Genomic DNA, 24,983 nt, shown 5'->3' with positions numbered 1-24,983 from the left:
ATGCAACCCAAATTGCCATCCTTAAAGCGAGTGGGAGCTTAAACGAGTAGAAGAACAAGTAGAAGAAACAAGGATATAGACAAAATTGGGAAGTTTGTAAGTTTCCTTAGATTCAACTAAAGCTGTTGTTCAATTTAACATATATTTTCTGGAAGAAGAAAGAGGAACCTTTGGTTTGGGACATGAAATAGCTTCAAAAAGGATTCACTGTCTGCACAATTAACTTGCTTTTTCAGGTGAGGAGTGCTTCTGTGGCAGCAGTCACACTAACCATACACTGCAACACCATTTGTAGACTTTGATTTTACTGTATGAAGCAATGCAAATGCTAGAACTTCATCTCTAGCACAAGTCAGTCTTTTGTAGTTTCTGAATACAGATCTCACACGTTAGCAGGCACATTATTATATAGATCATGGACTTCTCCACTGGTACATGCTATGGTTGCCCATAGGGTGAGAGAAAGCAATTTTATCTGCATCTTAGATGTACCTAATACATACTAAACAACAGAAAGCAGATCCCCAGGAAAAGGAACAATACACAAGAGAAAAAAACATCTTACCTGGAGATAAAAAGGAAGTAAACTGATAGAATATTTCACTATCCTTCTTTTGACCGCTATATCCCACAATACTGCCAACCTCTAGTGGGAAAGTCTTGAGATGTGCACCAGTAGCTAGATCATGAAGTTGCAGCACATTCTTCACATCATGCAGATAGCACAAAACCAGGAAGTTGGACCTCACGCAGGCAACCCATTCTGCACAGAAAAGAAAAAGTCAAAAACAGTCAAAAAGAAAAACAAAGACATAATAAATACAGATAAATTGCACAAAAGAAAACAAATCAGGTTAAGAGCTGACTCAAATTCTTTAGCATACCTTAAAAAAAAAAGCACCAACCCTTCTGACATTGACCAAATTTAACTCTTAAATCCTTTAAAGTCACCTGCTTTCTGAAACCAAAAAAATGAATCCAAACGTAAAAGCTGACATCCTTTGGACATGCACTAACCATGTAGATTTACATTTATGCACACACAGATAAAAAGAATTGTTTAACCCAGAGTTTTCTGCATTTTGAGTTTATGCATCAGTATTGTTCTTAAACATCACATATTTTAATGAAAAAAAGACCAAACAAAATGGCCACCAAAAATTGTTTTAGTTTTCATGTATTTCCATAGGTATTGCTGACAGAATTCAAATCAGTATGATCTAGGCTTACGCTAAATTAATAGTGAAAGAGAGACATGTTATCCTGTATTGCACAATAAGTATATAGCCTAGAAGTTACCATTCATCCTGGTTTTACTGTCAGTATTCAGAAGACTATTATTGTAATCAAGCTTTACTCAGTATACGAAAAGGGCTGTTCTGAGCCCTGTGAAGTTCTCAAACATGCCATTTTCTAAAAGCAAACAAAATAATGACCCTCCTCCCCCCAAAAACAAACAAACAAACAAACAAAACAACTAAATCAGAACACCAAACTACCACCTGCTTATTCAAGAAATTCATATTTTTAAACAGCGTTTTTGAGACTCTATAGTTGGAGAGACAGGATAGAGTGTATCTGTATGCCTCAGCCTGGCATACAGACCCAGGACCAAATGGCACTGCAGAACTTCCTTTCCTTTATGCCTCTCCTGACAGCCCCAAGCCCCTGCAGAGCTGTGGACCTCAGGTGTGCAGCTGTGCAGGAATGAGAGCTGCTGCTGCACCTAACTTTTCATGTGCTGATTTTTCCCCCAGAAGAATTACAGGAAAAAAAAAACAAAAAAACAACCATAGAAACGGGAACTTTTTCATTGAATGCCTTTTTTTTTTTTTTTTTTTTTTAATTCTACTTTGGAAAATCAAATACAAATAAGGCTAAAAGTCATGAACAAATAAGGATGGAAGGAGGGACTTTTTGTTTGTTTGTAGTCATTGCCTTCTTCCAACTACATATATGCTACTTTTGCCTTGATAAGTGTGACCAGAGACCCAAATCATAGACAGGGTAGCAGCATTAGAATTCTTATCTACTGGAAGCAAAACCAAAAAAGATGGACTCAAACAAGCAAGAAAAATGAGACAGGACTGACTGGACCACACCGCAGTGTCAAAGTATCACTGCAAGGTGGGGACTTCAAAATACCAACACAGGAAGAAAAGACAAAATAAAATGGAAGCAAGAAAAAATTGACTCATTTTCTGTCTTACACTATATTATTCACATTTAACAGTTCTTTCAATTTTTCTCAAAGCCTTATAGAACCCAGTGATTTGAGTTCACAGAGTTGTACTGACCACAGCCTTATTAAAAGCATCTTGGAGCATTCAGGTTTCAGAACAAAGTTCAAAGACATATCCTGTGCCCTTTCCTTCAAGGATAACAAGCTCTTTCTGAATTGTAGGTCAAAACTCATTACTCTGCAAAGCACAGCATCTTCAACAGTCTCTGCTTTTGTATACAGTTCAGGTCTGTCATGATCCCCAAGAGTTTGAAGACCTTCAAATCCTAATAGGTCCAGGGAGTCTGCTTTCCTCTCAGCTCGTTCCTGAAGAACCAGCAAAATTTAACTATTCTGACTTTCTAGCCATACGAATTTGTGAAAAACAATACTCCCAAAAGACTACCAATGAAATTACTTTTTTTTTTTTTCCTAGGCTTTCAACTCCCTCATGAGCTTGTAGCCTAAATCTGTAATTTTTTGAGCCAAAGCCCCAGAGTACAACACTAATTGAAATTTCAGCCATGAAGCCATGACCTGAAATAATACAATACAGCACAATGTAAGATAGTCTATAAATTTAATTGCTGTGTAATTTTTGCTCTGGAGTGACTTAAACCTCTTAAGTGAGACTGGAGAAGAGAATAAACTTCATAACTTTGTTATATCCAATTACAGATTTTGAAATATAGAACCATTCCTGGCTTAACACACAAGGAGAATATGCAGTCATTTCAAATATTCATTACGTTGTCGTCGCACAAATCTGCCAACAGTCACATGTATAACTGGTTTATTAATAAAAAGCTGAATTAAAAAAATAACATCCCTACAGTAACATCGTGCAGTCAGAATCTGCTCTTGTGAAATTTTTAGTACTAACAGGAACATCTGTGGCTAAAATGTCCAGTTTTACACTGGAAATCTCCTGATAAAGTTTCACAAAAAGGATTGAGATACTGTCAGATCTGCCTCAAATGTATATAATATGTAGCTCTGATTCAGCAAAAAAACCCTTTGGGCAGTCTTTATTTTAAAATTAAATTGTGATGAACCTTAATTCCTCACTGATTACTTAACAAAGCATTGCAGTTTAGTGGATGTTTTCATTAAGCTGAAGTACATGAGGTATTACTTTTTTTCTTAAAAACGATTCACTTGCTCAGGGGTAAGGCTGCTGGCCTACACGAGGATTTCTGCTATGGAACTTGCCTAGGAAGCAGCAATATTACCTTAATCACCACCCCTTTTATTTACAAATTGGATGCCTTCAGCATGGTGAAAATAGCAGATGAGAAGACAATGGGAAATGTTTTTTAAATTGTCTAGGAGATTTTGGAACACAGCTTCTTTGGCATCCCTGTGTTAGAACTGGTTTGGTGCCTTGCTAACTGCCTCCAAAACTTATAGTAAGGAATGTTGAAATATGTAAATCAAAACATAAAACAACTGAGGCAGACAAGAGTGGAAGAAAATAAGACACCTTAAGAACCAACATTTATATACATAACAAGCAAAAACAATGCTAAATTATTAACAAGTGCTATTTCTGACTGCAAGCTGAGTCTGTTACTCCCATGATCAGCACTGAGAACTGCAAATACCCTTGAGTTAGTCAAGGGTAGTCTGCTAGTTAGCCTCCCCAGTTTTGCTCATGCTCTGAGAAAAGCATCCTGCATGCCTCTGCACTTTCTTGAAGCTTTTAAGATTGCGTGCATGCAGCTTCACATGTCTAGAAGTTAAGACTGACATCGTTGCTGTAGGCTCCCTTTACAGACAATGGGCAAAAATAAACACCTTTAGGATGCACTTCACTCAACTATATTGCCTACCCTGTTCCCGGACACTGTGAATTGCTTACTGAGCAATTTGTCTACATACTCACAGGATTTTTTTTTTTTAATACGTTTACCATCTGAAAACTCTCCAACACATAGGGTCAGTTTATTTTCAGTTAATACTAATGGACAGATTGGTTGTTCTCACATTTTTTTTCAAGCTCGGGTACACCTAAACTCATTAATTGTTCTCCAGCATACCTACAATCCACATCAGGCAAGGGATTTATTTTAGTAAGAAACAACCATGCAGAAGGTTGCCTTTTCCAACCTGACCCTCTTGGCTTTGGCACCAGAGATGGATGGACACATTTGGAAGCACTGGTCAGTGCTAAAAGCAAGTGTAAAGGATTATCGTTGGTACCACCCAGTTCTTTCAGAAGATGATGTCCACCTTGATGGCTACATTATGTTCCACAAAATTCTTCAATTGCTAAATCTGGGCTAGCAAAATTGATTGTCAATGCTTTGAGCTCAACCATCTCTCTTTAATAGAAGTGGTCTAGGTTCAACCTTTCAGAAACCTATACACTAATACCTTCCAAAATCTAGTTTACTTTGGCAGCTTTCACAGAAACACTGTGAGAGCCAAACTAGTGCCATGCGTATTAAAAAGTTATGAAATAGTTTTAGGAAAAAAATGTTGAATTCTCACAGATACGTTGAGCACTCTGTGCCACTAACCTTAATTACTTATACCAGTTCTGACCTTCATTTCTGCAGCAGTAGCTACAGCATGTTAAGTGTCCCAGTGTACAAACGTGTTTTGACAGATGCAGGTTGAAATGTTGATGGTAGAGGATATGCCAGGCTAGAACTATGTAGTCATAAGAAGAAACAGTTAAGTTAGTTTCGGTACAATATGCTTATGCATCCACTTAATAAATAAGAACACATTTGAATGGACTTCCGAAGCTTTAGCTGGAAAATAGACCTGCAAGGCCATTTTTGGTTTCTTTGATCATCACAGACAGCAACCATAAGTTCGCAGATCAACAGGTATGCACGTTGATGTTGATCTCCCATAATATGACCCATAACCATCATTGAAGGTTATCTACGGGCAGACTTGAAAGTAAAGTATTAGCAATTTGCAGAATAAAGCATGAATCATTCCGAAACCTGTGAGTAAAAGTTCATGAGCCCTCATAGCATATGTCTTTTCTCTGAGACACCATCCTCTGCCCACCACGTTTAAGTTAAGGACAAGGCTCCAACAAACTTTAATACACCAAGGATTTTATACTCCACCTTCTCTCAGTATGAGACAAACAAGAAGGAGTAGGAAGGCACAGCTCTTCTGAAGCTCTTTCGAAAGCTTCTTCAAGTAACTGGCAGACTTCAGTCATCTGTGACTGATTGAGGTTTTTCCATGCTAAACTGAGTTAATCAGAGCCACAAAGGCCCTAGCAGAGGAGCAGAATAAAACTCTCAGTGGGACACGCATCTGGACTTCATCCTCTCCTCATGTCCCATAGTGACTGAGGGATCGTATCTAGCCTGGCCAGATCTTAGAGGGTAGTTTTAGTTGCTAGGAAACATGGGAGCTAACCCATTTTTTTTTTAATTAAAAAAATAAAACACACACACACAAAAAACACATTTCACAGTAGAATCTTATCAATCTGGTCCTTTGCACTGCAGCAGATTTCTTCCTCTCTGCCATACCTCTGTGCAAGCTGTCCCCACAGTGTACTTCCTCAAGGCCCTAAGATGGAAGTTCACATACGTGCTCCTCAGAATACCCATGCAAACCTTCATTTGCTTTAGTTTGAACACAAAAATCCCCAGTGTGGAATAGGGGTATTTTAGGAGACTACACAGGGTAATGGAATGCACAAGTCTCCCAACACAGATAAACACAAGGGACTGCTCACACCTATACACGTCTTTGTCATTCAGGATTAGTTAGCAATTTTGTGACTATTTGGTTCAGACTTTCTCTCCTGATTTTGCTACAGCACCAAACGACAGTTATCTCTAAATACATTTGATGATTCTGGGTGTTCACCATCGTCCAGCAAAACCTATATGCAGAAGAATCAAATATAATCTGAAAGACTGCCTGTTGTGCACAATGCCGTGCTTTGGATTTGTGATTACAATAGAGGTGGTAAAACAGGGATGTTCCAGTCACTGCAGAGCAGTGCTCGCACTGAGCCGAGGCCTCTCCTGCTCCTGGTGCTGCCCGGCCAGCAAGGAGGCTGGGGGTGCCCCAGGAGCTGGGAGGGGACACAGCCAGGACAGCTGGCCCAGGCTGCCCAAAGGCATGTCCCACACCGTGTGGTGCTGTGCTCAGCGACAGCAGCTGGGGGAAAGGAGGAGGCAGGGGGGATGTTGGGGTGATGGCGTTTGTCTTCCCAAGGTGGTCTTCTCCTGGAGGTGGCTGAGCCCCTGTCTGCTGATGGGAAGCAGCGAGTGGATTCCTTGTTCTGCTGCATTTGTGTGTGGCATTTGCTTTGCCTAGTGAGCTGTCTTGGTTTCAGCCCATGAGATCTGGCACTCTTACCTCTCCAGTTATTTCCCCCGTCCCATCCCAGGGTAGTGAGTGAGTGGCTGTGTGGGGCCGAGCAGCCTGCTGGAGTTAAACCACAATAGAAGGAAGCATCCTGCATGGACTATGTTTTAGGTATGCAGATATCTGCAAGGTACAGGAGTACTGCTAGCTCTGCCTATGCTTGTTAAATGGCTGAGATTCAAGGAAACGAATGAGGTCACTTACCTGATCTATGACACATTCCAGAATACTTAGTATTTCTTAGCACTCCTTACTCAGGAGGATCTACTGTAATTTTAATTATCACAGCTACATATATACATGGATATAATTGGATAAAGCTGCACGTTACTACTACTTTCAAGATGCCCTGCTCCACGGGTACTGGGAACTTTTGAGGTGATCATCTCACTCTCAAAAAAAAAAACTTTCTAAAGACCACAGGTTTATCCAATACGTGAGGACCAGGGTCCAAGTGCCCATAACGATCATGGTGCATTCACAGTTTGATAGCTGCTTTTTAACTAATCGAGCACACCCAGCTGCAGCTCTGTGGTCATTTAAACCACTAGCTCAACATTAGACATGAACTTCACCTATGGGTCAATTTTAGACTCCTTGAAAATTAAAACACTTTATAAACAATCTCCAAAGGTGGGGGGAAAATGAGCCAAGATGTCCTCAGGCTCTTCTTTAAATTTCATTTTAAAATAGATATCATTTATTTCTTCCCCTCAACTCTCAGAGTAGAGATCTAAATTTACTTCTACTCTGTGTGAAGTCCCTGCTGAGAGTTGTAAAATGAGATGTATGATCAGTCTCATTGTAGGAAAATGTTTCCCCCTCCCTGTATTTCCCAAATTACCTCATTTCTAAACAGTCCTAAAAACAAAACTGTCAAAGTCAATATAAATACATATATATATTTAGAAGAACATGTTGATGAAACCAAACAACATTCACATGGTCTCGCAAGCAAGTATATTTATTTATTGGTTAAATCACATTAGCTATAGCATGTTCCCTAAGAATGCATTTTAACACTTTGTGGAATTTATTTTCACCATTAATGTAAACTAGAAGAGTTTTATCACTCATAGTTCCTAATTTATTAATCATAAATAGAATTTATTTCTGTACGTGCATGGTGCTGCTTTTCTGAAACTGAATCCGTTAACATACAGAAACGAAGATCATGCTAGAATAGGAGGCTTTGAGCAGAGTAACTATATATTCCAGTAAAAGTACAAAGATACATTTGTAACCTATAAGATCACTGACTACAACGTTTAGAATGAAATTCTAATACAGCTAAGGACATTTGGGTAAACAATCATCCCCACATATGGAAAACTGGACAAGAAGCATTTGAATCACCCTTTGAATCACTGCTGTCCTAGCTTTTGCAGAAGGATCTTCATTACAGTCATCTCTGGATCACACAAAATCAAATTCCCTTGACTGCAAGGCTTTGAATTATTAACTGCCTTCTGCTATAATTATGTCTTTCCAAACCAAATCTTGGAAAGATTAAAACAAAATGACAGAGACTGGTTTGCTTGTTGACTTTGAGTGTGAACGCACATTTTTTGTTGTTGTTGGTGGTTTTTGTGTGTTCTAATTTATTCAGGCGATAACCTCTTGAAAATGATAAAACTCCCTTACCTTGGAGCAGAGAATACAACATTGATTTGCAACTGTGAGCCACAAAAAAGCAAGCAAACAGATCAAGTTTACTGTAGCATTAACTCTGAGATTTACTTATAATGCACCTTCCTATAAAGATGTTTTCATTTGCTCATTTAACACAACTCCTTTATGTGCCACCCCAAAACGCTGAGGAGAAACACGTGCATATGACTGCCTACTCTGGCTCCAAATTCAAATACAGTAGAAACCTGATGATAACATAATGGACTCCTGAAAGTCACTGGGACGTTTTCATGTGACAGATTATATTTGCCTTCAAGTATGTAAGAACTGAATGACCGTTGTGTTTATAGTCTGAAGGCCAGTGCCCTCAGCAAATCCATTTATCTGAACTTTTGATTCTCTAACTGCAGCACTTGTTATGTTTATACAAGTCAAGACTGCCACATATAATCCATTAGAGGAGCGTTGCATACATTCTGTACATATACATACATATGTGCACAAACACGAACTTTGTCGTTAGAATGAAAACAAAATGGAGTTTGAGCTAAATATCACACTGTAGTTAAGAACAGATATGTTTCTAGGAAGGAACACATAGCTAGTGCCTATATAACCACTGCTTAGTGCTCCTAGGCTGCCTAGACCACATCTCAGGTAAATCCATACCCAGTAAACATTTCATGCCAATCACATTTCTTTCCTATTTTATTTGGAAGTGCCATCCCCAAGTCAATTCTTCAACTTTGTCCCTTTTTATAAATCGCTGTATAAACCTAAAAATGGCTTTATGGACTGTCAGCAAATTTGCATGCAATCAGAAACTAGACTTGAAAGTAATTTTTTGCTTTTACTTATTCTTTATGATCTGCCTACGGCTTCAAAGGTACTTCATTTAAAATCCAGATTGTTCCTGATTCAAAGAGTTCACAATCTTAAGAAGATTTGTTTTTCATTAAGTTCTGTTTGCTACTTTTGTGTTTAGCAAAAAGTTGGCTGCACTCAAAACCCCAGCTGTTTGCAACATCACTACAGTTCTGGATGTAGAATAGAATAACAGAATATCCAGAGTTGGAAGGGACCCACGAGGATCATTGAGTCCAAGCCCCTGGCTCCACACAGGACCACCCAAAAACCAGACCATTTGTAAGAGACCGTTGTTCAAACACTTCTTGAACTCCATCAGGCTCGGTGCTGTGCCCACTGCCCTGGGGAGCCTTTCCCAGTGCCCGACCACCTCTGGGCGCAGACCCTTTCCCTAACCCCCAGCCTGACCCTCCCCTGTCCCAGCTCCATGCTGTTCCCTCGGGTCCTGTCGCTGTCCCCAGAGAGCAGAGCTCAGCGCCTGCCCCTCCGCTCCCCTCGTGAGGGAGCTGCAGGCTGCCATGAGGCCTCCCCTCAGCCTGCTCTGCTCTGGGCTAAGCACACCAAGGCACCTCAGCCACTCCTCGTATGTCTTGCTCTTTAGACCCTTCACCATCTTTGTTACCCTCCTCTGGATGCACTCCAATAGTTTTTATATCCTCCTTATACTGTGGCGCCCCAAACTGCACTCAGTACTCGAGGTGAGGCTGCCCCAGTGCAGAGTAGAGTAGGACGTGCTCTATAGGTGCCTCGTTTTCCCTCACATATCTGTTATATGAGACACATGGCACAGGGGCTAGCCAGACAGCTTTTGATCATCTGAAGAACCCACCAAACATTGTGTTATAATAGCTTTAGTCTCCATTTATATCATACTGGAGATGCAGCCTGCCTAGTCTGTGGCAGAAATCAGAGGACACATTGCAGAAAATGAGATTATTTTTAGAGGTCCTGGAAAGATCTTGAGAGGAATTTGAAATAGTAGCCAAATAGATTTGTCTTAGTGAGAAAAGACAGAAGTTACTGCATACACACTTATCAATCATATACACAGAGGATTCTGCTCATTCTAAAAAACAGCTCTTCACTGGAGAAGTAACAGACAATGAATGAGTGGAGCTGTATAAAGAAGGATTAATAAAAAATAAACGCTGAGTCTTTTTGCATAGCTGTAATTATGCTACTCAGATAAATCATAGTTATATCTTGCACTGTCTGGAGAATAGACTACATAAATGTACACAAAGCATTTGTTAAAAAAAATAGCTCAAGGGAGATTTTTCTGTATTATCTGAAACTAATTCAAGTACTAAGTTTTAATATAATTTTCCCCCAAATGATGAGATTAAGAAAAACCCTAATGCTGAAACTTCTTTCAGAACATTTATCATAATACATCCTTTATCAAAATCTTTTACGTTTTGAATGTTTTGAACTTGTTTTTACACTCAGAAAATTCCATGCACTTTGACTTTCCTAAGGCTTTTTTCTAGTGGTGCCTACTCCTCTTATCCTAGGAACAACAGAAAAACCTGTTTCTGACCAGTTCTGTTCAATGTGCTACACTTCTAGGCTTGCTGTTTTCCTTCTTTCTGACTACGAAGCACCCCTTGCTGTAATTCTCGGCTGTCTAGTAAACATTTACTACATTGACACAAAGCAGGAAAATACTTTTCCCTCATTTCCTACAAACACAAGGACAGATGAAGTGACTTCATTATGGCCACACAGGATGTTAGAGAGCAAGAAACAGAATTTGGATCTCTCATGTCTCAGGCAAGCCTTAATTGCAAGCAAACATGTCAAATCCTAAACAAAATTTAAACACAATAAAAAAGTAACAAGGTCTGTACAAGATCATTCAAGAGACTAATGACTGAATTAGTTTGAAGAGTCTTACTTGACATAAACTCTTACCTAGAACATCTCTTTCATGTTCAGGGATAAGAACTTTCCATTTGGATTCCTCTGGGTCACTGAAGTCAATGTTGATTAACCGGTAATTTGGAGAATGACGATTTGTCTTGAAGGTGAAAACTGTTCCTTCATTGGTGACATACTCATACTCAGCCTCGAAGTTATCTATCAGCTTCACCCAGTGAAGAATTCCTGCAAGATCAAACACATGGAACAAATTCTTCACCTCCTGAAATGAAGATTTTTATTTTATCTTTTTAACACCTGAGAGCAAAGTCTTCCCAACATTTGCTGTAGGCTCTTTCTCCAGCAAGAGCACTGACCAGAAGGGGTACAGCTATGAGAAAGGCTGAATATATACTAAAGCTTATGAAGAATTGCTTATGAAGAATTGGCCAGTTTAATAGGTTGCAGAGGAAAAATGCCAGATCATGGACATGTTAACACATCGGTTTTGAGGAATTTCTAGTTAAACTCATGCATAGTACTGACAGAACCATGACTGACTTTTCATCAGCTTTCTTATGGGGCTGCTGGAAAGCTCAGATATTCACTGTGCAGACACTTCTACCACACTGTCTGCCCTGGAGACAACAATGCTGAGTGCATGAGGGTCTTGGCAACAGAGCTCACCAGCCCCCACTTACATGGATTTCTTGGAATTGAGAGTTACGGCTGAGCCAAAGAACTCTGCAATAAGCTTTCAAGCTTGATTCTACTAAATAGCTTTTTTTATTTTTAAATAGTACTTAACCATAAAAGAAGTTCTTTGTTTTCTTTCTGAAAAGTTATTTTTTCTTGAAGCACAAAGTTTTCCATCTTCCCTTAAAGCACAGAATTTTCCACAGAATAGAAATGACGATAATTGAATTGAGTATAATAAATTTAAGAATAAAGCCTTTCTCTGTCAATTCAGAGATGATGTTTCTGGAATGTTATTCTACAAATGCTTGTCACCACCACCAAGAAGGACAACACACAGTTAGCTAAACTGTTAAATTGCAGGTTTGTCGAGAATGATATTGCATTTTCCCTTATCAACCTTCTAGAGTATCATACCCACTAATATACATGTATACTGCTTAAATATGAATTGCTTCAGCTTATTTGTACTCTCTTTCACAGTCTTAGTATTGACAAAACCAAGAGTTAGGAGTGAAAGACTACACTATTTATTCACATTTTACTGTTTTGAAATAGGTTTAGAGGGTAGCAGAAAGAAAAAGAAGCAAGGCTATATCAGGTATTTAATATGCCTGCTATAGCTACAACGCAAGCCATCAGCCAAATGTATTATCATAAAAACTGTGCATTAGCTACGCAAAACAAACAAACAAACAAGCCAGTCCTTACTGATGAGAGAAACTGAAGCCTTACCATCTGAAAACAGTTGCCCACTCCCTGCCTCACCCCTAAAGCTAAAGGTTGGGTCCTTGCTTTTTAAGTCGAAACAAACAAACTGTGCATAAACCTGTTGTTTAAAGTCCACAATATAATGTTTGCTTCCATAAAACAACATGATTACTTTATAATATTAACAAATGAGCAAAAAAATAGAATTAGATCATAGCTGAGCTATAACTGCTCTAAGGAATAATTGAGGAAGGAGTGAGATGGCATTTTATACTCATTAAATGCAATAAGGTCTAGTACATTCATGAAGTTCAGATCTCTTAATTGCTGTTTCAGTTTAAGGAAAATTTCCCTGCCTCTTCATGTAAACTAAGGAATTAGCCAATTAAATTCTCCTTTGTAATACTACTGCAATACAAACTTTCCAGATAATCCTGTCAACGTAGTATTCTGGACGAGTGGACCAATTTCATGTGAAATTTTGATTTTTCACTGAGGTCCAAAGCTTCATTTTTCTCGAGAGATTTCATGCTGAAGAAAAATCCTGCTAAAGAAAGTCCCTCAAGTTCCATAGAAAATATGTGCTTTGATGCCCATGAAACAGAATATCCAGACTATATCCAAGTCTGATGTACACCTGCAAAACTGTTCAAAGATCTCAAATCAATGCACAAGTGTTTTGGTAAATAAAAAGTTAATTGCAGAGTAACACTATAAAAATATTATTATATTTTAGTCTCCGACAGAATGAAACCATTCTACTAAGGAAGAACAAACCTTCATAAAAAGGAATCCCAAGACCGTTGAAAAAAATCATTTTCTTATGGTAAATACACAGAGTAGCTGCAGTCTGCACAGTCACAACAAAAATTATATCCCATAGAGAAAAAGGACAACACTGTTACATTAGCGATTTACATCGCTGCCTTGCAACTCATTCATCCACTCCCAAGTGAACAGTCAGCACACGGCGAGAGGGTTGATACTCTACAGGGAGACACTAAAATGTTATTACAAAAATCAAGAGCATTCATCTTGTTAAAGTGGATGTTATATAGTCCTTGGAAGACAAATACTGCAGATGAATTACCTCTAAACCATTGTCTGACTGAAGTGGTTAATTACATCAGTATCTGCTCTGAGTTAAGAGCCAGTAACAGGGCAACTACAAGAAGCTGAAAGGGAAAGTTACATCCAGTACTTTGGCTACTGTACAGGTTAGTACTTCTTGTACTTTCTCAGTGAGAGGAAGAAACCCTTTGCATTCAGATGTGTCAGCCATAGAAGTGTATCCTTATGGCTGGCTGCAGCTGATCCAGATGTGGCATACAACTGAAATGCATGTCCTAGGATTGCCTGGGAGTGCTCTGTCTTGCTCTCCTCTGAGCTAGGATTAACAGCTTGCTGACCAGCATGGGGAGTTTACTGGGCTGAAAAATGACTTGGGGTGGGGGAACAATTATTAGGTGGCTGAGCTCCTCCTGGCTGCTGATCCCCAGATCTCACCAATGCCAGCACGAGGGAGGGGGCAGCTGTAGCCGCATGGTTTGCAGCACGGCACCACACCATGGGGAGCAACCCGACCATGCAGCTGAGTTCATCTAGCATCTCTTCAGTACCTGAGAGGAGCTGTCCTTCACCCCACTGCTGTTCACTCATCTGCGCTAGTAGGGAGTTGCTTCAAATCGTTAAAGTGACCAAAACCACCTGTGCTACAAAATAAAGTTTTATTTCATTGCCTGCACCAGCTCACTGCTAGAGCAGAGAAGCACAAGCATTTACAAGGCAGCCAATATGCATGAGGCAGCAACAGAAGCAGAGGATCACAAACATTTTTCATTACCAATGAGCGATAAGATAAGCTTGACTGCAGAATGCTGCCCCTGCCCATTTCGCCCTCCTCCTCCATCAGCATGTCTCCACTTTCACGCTTGGTTTGGCGTTTGCCTGAGTGAATAGTAAAGCTCATTAAATTAGTTAACCTAGAAGAAAATTAATTTTTCTGTTCTACAGGAGACAGTTTTTTTTTCCTGACAGATTAGCAAATGCAATCACCCGCTCATAGGATGAGACAGAAGATGCTGATTGACTTGAATGGAGGGGACAGCAGCAGGTAATGCCTGTGCATGTGAAGACAGATGGGACATCTCTCTTTCAGGGCAGCAACTGCTTAGACTGGCTCTGTCTCAAACTGCTCTCTCCAGTACCCAAAGCACCCAGGGGATCAGGCAAAATACATTGTTATTGAAGACAGGATGCTGCACCAGGAGGTGAGTCTGTTTGAATGAACATAACTTAAAGAGTGAAGCTTTCCTTGTCAAAGATTTTTTTTTTGTTATTGTCAGGAATAAGTCTACAGGTCTGCCTAGATAGGGAGACATGCATTCCTGATTTAAACTCAGTGCAAGCAAATTAAGTGCAACTCTTCTTTTATTTTTTTAGTGTATTTTGTTTACACATGTGACTGATTACATGTGACTATGGAAAGCATCTGCATGCAGCTTTTACCTGGCTTGAATTCAGGATGGTTCTGCAGCAACTGGTCAAACACTCAAAGGTGTGGCCAAATTTGTACTGCAGACCTTAGGCAGCACTCATTTCCTTACAGCATATTCACTATCCACAGGTAATAACAGAGCACACTGCTACAGGAGCTGAACAAGCAGGGCTGATGGCTGTTATCCAAAGCACCATCAGAAGGGGATGTTCCAGTGATCAGAGGTAACCAGAAAAGCAGTTTTGCATGCCGTGCTTGGCCATGGAGGACCCACATTATAACTATTGCTGGAAGAAGAACGAAGATGACTACACCAGAAGAGATGGGAAACAAAGCCTCCCAAGTCACTTGTTGCAGCACAAAGTCACATGTACTGATTTCCAAGGGACATGAGAAAGTCAATGAAGATATCAATGAACATGCAGCAGTAGCCAAAGCAGCATATGCCTTACTGAAGGGCATAAAGCTAAGGAAACAGGGAGATGAACTTAGTTTCTCTAAGACAAGGCCTGGAGAAAGATCCTTGTTTCAGACTTAAACCCAGAAGAAACAGCTGTTAAGCAACAGAAAGAACAGCACATCTGTAAGTTATGAGTTTAAAAAGCCCTCCAAAAGCAACTTTTATCAAAAACTGTAACTAAAAAACAAGTTCTTGATAAAGATTTGCACTTTTAATTAGCAACCTTCTGAGAACATGCCTTTGAGAAGAGCCATTGAGAAGTGGCATTTGTAGTCCAGGCTCCCTTATCCTTAACACCAAATCCATTGAAGACTCAAGATCTTAATCTACATGAGCATGCAGTGGAGACAGATTTATTACGTACGGAAAAAGCATAAGGCTGAAGCTCTTGATAGTTCTTTGTATACTGCTGCTATAACCTAATCCTTTTCTCTGCCAGTCCTTCCAGTAAAACACATTGCTGAAGAGCTATAGATGCTTTTGCATACATATTTTACCAGACTGCTATCCACGATGAGTAACTGCATCACAGTAGGAACTGGGGGGGAAACAGGATTTATAACCTTTAGTTGATGGTCAGTAAAAGATGTGCCACGTTGCAGAAAGTCATAAGCCTACAGAGCTGAATGATAACAACCTAGAATGTACAGGCAGGATTTTTAAACAAAATTTTCAGATCAATGAAAACAAAAGGAAAGTGATATCAGTAAGCAGCACAGATTCAGTCCTCAGCAGGCCTCTGAATACAGCAAAACGTTCAGTGGTCTGCTAAGGGCTCTCTGTATGATGAAGCAGTTTTGTGGCTGACCGATGAAAACTACAGTGGAAGGAAAAACTAATTTGAACAAACTGTGATTATAACAGCAAGAATGATCACAGAGAGCCTGCTGTCAACCCTCTTTGAGAAAGACAGAGAGCTTGAGAGTCACTGTTCATCAGTTAGCAAATGTTCTCAATAATTCCTTCTGTATTTCATGGTTCATGGAAAGGCCAAACAATCCATTTGCAGCAAATAACCTCCTGACTGTGCTGGCTGCAGAGACAAGGTTTACTGATCAGCTAATGGTAGTTTTTCATCTGACATTACAAAAATCCCTCTCATTCAGCCCTTTTCATGTACGCTAGCAGTCAAAGTTATCAGGTAAAGATATAAATGCTAATTTCCATTAAATTATAATCCATCTCACATTATGTCAATTACATTTTTTGTAAGATGGATAGTTTTTCTGGAAACAGGAGTGTGCTGAGAATGAATGATTAGGGAACCAGGTGAACCACAAGCTTTGGTTCGGAATGAAGGGATAGGCATTTTATCTGAATGAGTTATGCCAAATTTCGTTACGACATATGCACTATGTAGGCAAACTTCTACTCAAGGAAAGATCATGATTTTTCAACTCTTAGATTTTATTCTTAGTTGAAATAATCAAACAAGTTTTGAAAGGAGTTGGTGAAAGGTAAAATGCATTCCAAACAACTGGTGAATGCTATCAAAATTATTTCAGTTTAGAAATTAGACCTGTAACTAAGTTGGAGGCTCTGTTTTAAAGGCTAAAGATAAACGTTTTTTGTTGTTGTTGTTGTAAAACCCAAGCCACCATACCAATGTCAATCTCCTGCTTCCTGCTTCTTACATCAGCAGCTGGGATCAACTATGCATCTTCACTGGATTTGTACTTTCCAACTGCTGGAGACTTCTGTTCAGAAATACTCTGAAATGTCAGCTCCCTAGCCCTATTGTGGTTCTGAGACATCAGGCTTTGCTCTACCAGTAACTTTCTTACAGAAAGAAAACAATTAAAATAACCACAACCCGTCAACTATAAAACCTAAGAGGACGGCAGATTATGCTTGTGTGTACCCAGAGTACTGTGTTCAGTTTTGGGCCCCTCGTTACAAGAAGGACATCAAGGTGCTCGAGTGAGTCCAGAGAAGGGCGATGAAGCTGGTAAGGGGCCTGGAGAACAAGTCCTACGAGGAGCTGGGCTTGTTTAACCTGGAGAAGAGGAGGCTCAGGGGCGACCTTATACTCTCTATAAGTACATTAAAGGAGGCTGTAGTGAGGTGGGGGTTGGCCTGTTCTCCCACGTGCCTGGTGATGGGACGAGGGGGAATAGGCTTAAGTTGCACCAGGAGAGTTTTAGGTTGGATGTTAGGAAGAACTTCTTTACTGAAAGGGTTGTTAGGCACTGGAATGGGCTGCCCAGGGAAGTGGTGGAGTCACCATCCCTGGAAGTCTTTAAAATAGGTTTAGATGTTGAACTTAGCAATATGGTTTAGTGGAGGACTTGTTAGTGTTAGGTCAGTTGTTAGACTCAATCTTGAGGTCTCTTCCAACCTAAACAATTCTGTAATTCTGTGATTCTGTAGCTAGCTATTCCTATTTACCGAGTACACAGAATAAAATGTATCTAATGGAGAATATCTAATGATTAACTAATTCAGTAATGTACCACACAGGTTTTTAAGAAAAACACCGTATTGTTTCTGATGTTTTTAATGTAAAAAACACCCTTATCTCAATTTCTGAACTTGTTACTGTCAGTGACAAAGAAAGGTGAATTTATTTTAAAAATAATACAAGAAGTTTCATCCCTATTATAAAATTTCAAGTCATTTGTCACCAGAGAAGACATCTGTGAAGACAAAAACCACACGATGCTTAGGATGATAGTTTATATAGCCACTATCCTTTTCTGGTGTCCAACATATGAACAAAAACCAAACCAACAAAAAATGGTGCTAGTGAATATGTTGCTTGGAAAAATAATCACGTTGACTAGCAGATGAAGTTTATCTTTTAATTTTCACTATAGCCACTCATACCAGCCAACAGCTTAACTGCACAAAGCCAGCATGGTTTAGGATGCAGTCACCGTATAAGTATCTGAGTTTTCATGCAGAAGCACATTTTCATTGCAGAATACCAGCAAATCAGATCCATCAGGTTTTTAAGACAATTTTCAGACCCTGAAAATACATATATTTAGAGGCATCTAAATTTCAAGTACTCTCTATGAGAAGCGATTTTGAAAACAAGTCATTTACTCCAGTATTTGTCACAGTATTAATATACATAAATTATGTTCAACCTATGATAGATAATCTCATGGTGCATACTACGGTTCAAACTGGAAATGACTGCGTCATGGTGGTATGACCACAACACATCCTGGAAAATGAATGACAGCATGCAGCCCTTCACTCGGACATCAAAATGTAATTGCATTTTGAATCATGCTTGTTTTTAAGCTCTCACTCAGAGCTAGGCAGCTACAGAAAGGACCTTAGGATCGGTGGTGGTTTTTAAATATTTTTTTCCCCTCTTTCTTCTTCACTGTCACAAGCCTTTAATTGTGTCATTCCAGTCTCCAAAGGTAAGAGAGAGTCCAAGAAACTTGGACTCTTGGACTATTAACATCTCAATCTCTTGGGACCAGACTTCACTTAGGAACATGTGAGGGAGAAGAGGTATTAAGGGTTCCTGAAAGCAATGCAACTTTGTTGTGTTTGTACTGAGAGGGCTCTCAGTACCACTCATGCGGTGGATGATGGCTACTCACTCATCAAAATATAATGCATTATTCCTCCGAGTTAAAAAGTTCAGACATGTCAAGATATATCAAATACTAGCCCAGATGAAAGAAATCAAGCACTTTTATGAGCAGAGATTTCTCCATCAGTTTCAAGGCTTCTACTTTACTTCCATTTGGATGATTACTCAAAGGACAGGAGAGAATATATATGCTTTGTTTTGAGAGTTATAGCTTATGTCCTCATGCAGCAAAACAGAACAACAGAAAAACAGGAACCAAAGGTGACCTCTTTCATACCTTGCCTTCTGTACTGTACGAATTATACATAGTCTAAAAAATAACCTTACTGTGAGTGCTACTTATTAATGTTGTGCCCAGTCAGGCTGAAGCCTCACAGCCCCATGTTGTTTGAGTAAAGCTAAGAAAGCAATCTGCCTCTGGACCAAACATTGGCCTCACCCCTTCCTCCTCTTTTCATCTTGACCAAACCACACAGCAAGCCTTGCTGAGAGCCAATCGGCACATGATTAATGTCTCAGTCCTACCTCACCAGAAGTATAAATCTGGTATTCAGAAACCTGTTTTGTGGATGAGAACTCCAACTATTGGACAGGTTGATGGGCCTGGACCTCTTTCATTCCCAAGCAGGACACCTCTTTGTTAAGATGCTTGCCTCCAACTGTCTGATGTTACCTGGGAAAATATTGATGACTAAAGCACTGAACTATTAACTCGAGCTCAATCATTGCAGTAAGTGAATTTATCAACGACAGTTCTGAATCTGCTATATTTGTCGCCTTAATAAGTTACCCAGCTTTTCAACTTTGCCAAACTGTCTCAGTGAAAGCCCTTGGCAGGGCTCTGAAAAAGGCAGAAGCTGACTCTAATAAGAGGCTGTATACATAACCCTTTGGACATAAACCAGTGAGCAAGTCTGGGACCAGGACTGGATCCAGCCACACCTAGGCTGCCCTCTGAGAAGGGGTTTGGAAAGCAGGAGGACCCTTTCTGAACCTTGTGACTCAACAGGAGGGCCTTCCTCAGCCACATACCCTTAACACAACATGAGGCATCCACATATTTTCCAAGACTCAATTGTTTCTTTCCCCTCTGTTTGCTAGGGAACTAGGATGTAGTAGGATGTAGTGGCCTAGTTTCAATATTGATTTTAGAATATACGTTTTTTCTTAAGTTGCTTGAATCACAGAAAAGTCTTTCAAAAAAGAGTATGCTCCCCACCACCATGCTCAGCTTTCTGGCTGACGACTACTGCCTCCTTCCTCACTGTTCTTTCTCTTGTTCATTATCATTATAAAAGTTTTGATCCACATTTTCAGGCTACACAGCAATCACATACTGACTCATCCTTTTGATGTTACTGTATAGCACCGTTCATTCTTTTTATTTATTTTAAATATGATCGCATAAACTGCAAGGCTGAACTAAAACACAAAAGGTCACATAAATGCATTTTCAACAGGAAGTTGGGAAACATCACCTTTGTTTTTCTACCTGTCCTCAAAGCACATAAACACTTTCTTCAGTGTGCCTAGGAAAAATAGAACACCCTTCCAAAATAATTCTTATAGCTGATAACCCTGCTTTTAAAATTCCTTCTTGCAACCTGTCTCTACCAGCTGAGTACAGAGCAATTTCATCTGATGACTAAGCAACTAGCAAACTCAACTTCAGCTTTTGCTCAATTTTTCTTGCCTCTTCCAAGCCAGTTGTTTTCAAGTATTTCAGACTAGCTTCTCTTCCCGTTCCCATGTCCTCCTCCTACCTCCCCCTGTTCCCACCAGACAAACTACCAGGCTCCAAGCAGCCCCAAGTCTCCAGTTCCCATTACCCAAGCACAAGACCTCTCACCACCACGTCCTTTCTTTCTCACTGTTCTCACACTTTAACTCCCCCCAGGAAAAGGAAAGATCCATCCAGAGCTCTGAGGCAGTGACTCGTAAATCAGCTCTGTGGTGCTATAACCAGAGGATCCCGTTTCTTTACTAGGCTTCCTAACTGCCACAATACAAAATAAAGAAAAAGGTCAGTATCAAGAACTTCGAAAAGACCAATTGGCCACGTCACATTGGTTTAAGTTTTTAACCAAGGATGATTAAAGAGCTTTCATTTGCTTCTCTTTGCACGCCTACAGATTCGTGCTAAATCCCCTTCTACCTTCACCAAGCCACACGTTCAAAAGAATAAATAATCAAGGCTGACAACTTAATCAAAAAACATTTTCTAGAAGGGAAAAAAGTTATTACCAGACACAGAAACAATAAGAGACATGTCAGGAGAAAAAAAATTGTTACTTTCTTTTTTTGTAAGGTGTACAACAAGGTTTGCTAATATATAAGTGCTTGATTGCTATGTATTCAGCTGTTTGGCTAAAATGATGTAGGCATACTGAGAACAGCAATTAAGCAAGGTGACAAATTAGAAAAGTTTTTTTGTTTGACTGGTTCAATATGCAGACTCCAGAATGTTGCCAGCATTGCAGAAGACAAGTTTGATAAAACAGCTATTAAAAATTGTGCCTTACAGTGCTCAGCTACTGGGCAACTGTGGTTTTTAAAATAAATATTCATCATTAAATAATTTTAAAAAGTGTTATACAAGTCTGTGCTTGAGAAACCTATGTTCAGTTTGGCAAGACAAGTAAAGAAATGTGGAGTCTTGAATGAGGGATAACCTCTGGGACATGAGCCCACAGTGCTACTACCCTTCCTGATAAAAGGTGCAGCTGCTATACCTCTGCTACTGAAATCTCATAAAACAAAACTAAACCTCATTAGTCTGTTCAGTGGCTGACAAACAGGAGTGAAAAACCAGCAAGAATTCCGACACTTCAGTTTTCCCTGATCTTTCTAAACCCAATCCTATAAGCACCCAAAGAGGCATACCTCCTTCAAGTTGAGTACGACAAGAAAGTTTCTCCACAAGCTTAAATAACATCCCAGCTGTCTTCTTCCACTGGTGTCTAAGACTTCTCATAGTATTGTGAATTAAGAACACAAGTATCTAGTCTTGAAGAACAAAGTATTTGCAGAACACATTAAAATTAAATAATATAAAGCTTTTTTTTTTTTAGGCGCATTTGATTAAATTGGTTGCAAATATCAAACTGCGGTTAACAAGCCTGGCCATTCCTAACATGAAGAGTTCTGTAGTAAAAACAAAGCAATGAACAGGGTTAACTTGGTGGGATTTGTGAGGTACATGTGGTAAAGGGGGGGGAGGGAAAACAATATTCCCCCAAATCTCTTGTCTCTGCAGCCTAAATCACAACCCTCATTAAAAAGTAGCACTGCATTTGTCAGAAGTTACTTACACAGTGATTTTCTATTCTAAAAAGGAGCATTCATGGCACAAATAGATCACAGTGGCCCAGTTAAAACCCTAGCAAACAAACTGAATATTTGAAGAGCAAGATGACTCAGTCTGTATACAGTATGAGGGATTGTGAAGGAGGGAAGGGAAGCGCGAAGAACATTTTACCTAACCTGAGAAGCAGAAAAGATACTTCCTTTATTGTTAGTAAAAGGAAACAGAAGCACTGTTTTACAGGTTATCTTGGATAACCTGTCAATGGAAAGCACATTGACAAGGATTATTATAGAAGATTGCACTGCAAATTCAATTAACCCATGGCTGTTGACAAAGTGTCACGAGTACTCCCATGCAGAAAAGGGCTAGATGACACTTAAATTTTCAAATGCAGAAATAAGCAAATGAAATCTATTGTGTTTCTTAAACGTTTAGAAGTAGCCCATGTTTGTTTGTTAGATGTGATCTCTACTCAGAGTCAAGAGCATTTCCTAACCAACACAAAGCAAGTTGACTTCCACGGGTCCACATCCACTGAAATAAAGAATCAGTGAATACGCAACACAACTACACTCACAGCAGCAAAACTAATACAATGTCATGCTTGCACAGTCTTTAATGATATCATTATCTCCTCGCTTGTAAATTAAACGGAGTACCTACAAAGAGAAGCCACAACTCATACTGTGCTGGAAGTTAATGAAAGGCATTAACTCAAGATTACTACAGCAATAATGAAGTGTCAAGTATTGGGCAAACCGTGTTTCATAAAAAGATGACTTGTGAGACAGTTAAGCCAGAGGTTCCCTCTACATCAGTGTGGTTTAGTTGGACTGGCTGACATCTAGGATGCTGCACTGAAACATACAGCAGATGATTTCCACAAGTAACGTATTTTCCCCATAGTATTTAAAATAGCAATTTTCAGATTTTGACTCGATGAAAATGCATATAGCATTTAAATTAAGAGGCTAAGTTGAAGACAAAGTATGGCTTGAATACAGAATCTCTTCTCAAAAAGCATCTGCAGTCACAGCAAAGACAATAGTATGTGTTTACCATATTATGCCCATACTGCAAGGACTACATTTTTGTTGAGGTACATGGTTGTAAGCTTTTTGGAAATCCAAGGTAACTGTACAAGTTCACATCACCTACATTCAAAAGTCTGTTGTTCCCTTCAAAAAACATCAACTGGTTTATAAGATGTTTAGATGTAGAGCTTGGTGATATGGTTTAGTGGAGGACTGGTTAGTGTTAGGTCAGAGGTTGGACTGGGTGATCTTGGAGGTCTCTTCCAACCTAGATGATTCTGTAATAAGATTCTCCTTCACAGAACCCAGGTAGACTTCTTATTCGGTTGCCTCCTAATTCTATTCCTATACTTCCTACTAGTTTATCTTGTACAGACATCAGACTTCCTAGAAGTCCTTTACAGATTTTGCATTCCTTTCCTACCTTTCACTTGCTACTCTGCACACTACCTCAATAGTTGGGCTATTTTACCTTGAGTTCTTCTAGAACTCATGGGTGAGTTCCCGTAGATTTATTTATCTGTTCTGGTAAGTGGATTGCTCTTTTGTCAATTTCTTTTCCAAAACCTCTTCTTTAATCCACCAGCAAACTCAGACCATGCTCACTTGAATTTTAGATAGATCTTGTGATATGTTCCCTGAAAAAAGCAATTCCAGCATTGCATTAGCCTGTTCTTATCTACAAGTAATTCACAAACTAGCTTTGGATGTTGTAAAGACTAGCTTGTATTACCACACACCAAGTGAATCTCACTTGGAATTCCCAAGAAGGTAGCTATCCTGCTACATAAACATTAGTCCTGCCAAGCCATGATGGATAATTTACCTGAGATTAAAAAAACAAGACTGTTCTACAGAAAAAGTATGATGCAAAAGAATTCATTGCTCAGTAGTTTGAGCAAGACTACTAAGATATTCTAGACTTAAAAGATATATGTATTTTATATATATTTACAGGAAGGATATAACATGCATCTGTGTTAATGGTATTTGAGAACTATTTAAGACTAGCAAAGAGACAGGACAAAGTTCACAAATCAAAAGTCCTGTTCTGAAATTTGGTAACTAACTGCAAGTGTATTTGGTTCTTACATAATATGGCTGTTTATCTCTGCCATGCTGTATTTTGGAATGCATTTAACAGAGAATTCTTCTAGCCTGAAGAAACAGCATAAACACAAACAATGCTATGCCCACTGAAAGAAAAACAGATGGATTCCATTTTACAGGATTACACTGCTAACAAACAAAGTCAGCTCCTTCAAGGTACAAATGATAGGTAAGAGAAATTTTGCTCCTAGCAAAATACTTATCTGGCAAGAACACCTGTACAGAGTTCTATTTTAAAATCAGGACTGCACACTGAAAAGGTATATTCTAACTTCTACACCAAAACTAACACAGAAGTTAGTAAGATGCTTAAACTACATGGTCACACCAGCCATTTTGAACCTCTATTAACCATTAAAAACTTATTTCATAATAAGGAAGAGGGGTAGTAAAGAACACATCCACTCAATACAGGACAAAACATGGAAATATACTTTATGTTCCATATTTGTAATTCTTCTTTATAAGCAAGATTTCCTAAGATGATGCCCACTATTGTAAGTGAAAACATCGCATTCCATAAGAAAAAGATGGAAATTATTCTAACTAAAGACAGCTAAAGATGAGTGAGCTACGTCAGGTAACTTGAGACAACAAAGCACTTAAACTGTGTCACTGCCCACCAGATTCCCCTAGGAAAAGAGATGAGTGGATTAAAGAAAAGCTTAAAGGAGCT

At 39.3% G+C, this 24,983-nt stretch overlaps 1 protein-coding gene across 1 annotated transcript in view; it reads right to left on the bottom strand.

The window, feature by feature from the left end:
- PREP (prolyl endopeptidase) overlaps positions 1-24,983 on the bottom strand; it is a 99,176-nt gene that overhangs the window by 41,312 nt on the left and 32,881 nt on the right. The window contains exons 8-9 of the mRNA XM_027454772.3: positions 10,991-11,182; positions 566-763 (exon numbers count right to left, since the gene is read on the bottom strand). Of these exons, the coding sequence (XP_027310573.2) occupies positions 566-763; positions 10,991-11,182 (390 nt within the window). The remainder of the gene's footprint in view (positions 1-565; positions 764-10,990; positions 11,183-24,983) is intronic.

This window comes from Anas platyrhynchos, chromosome 3 (genome assembly GCF_047663525.1).
Source record: "Anas platyrhynchos isolate ZD024472 breed Pekin duck chromosome 3, IASCAAS_PekinDuck_T2T, whole genome shotgun sequence".
NCBI lineage: Eukaryota > Metazoa > Chordata > Aves > Anseriformes > Anatidae > Anas > Anas platyrhynchos.
This window is presented reverse-complemented; position numbering and strand designations above follow the sequence as displayed.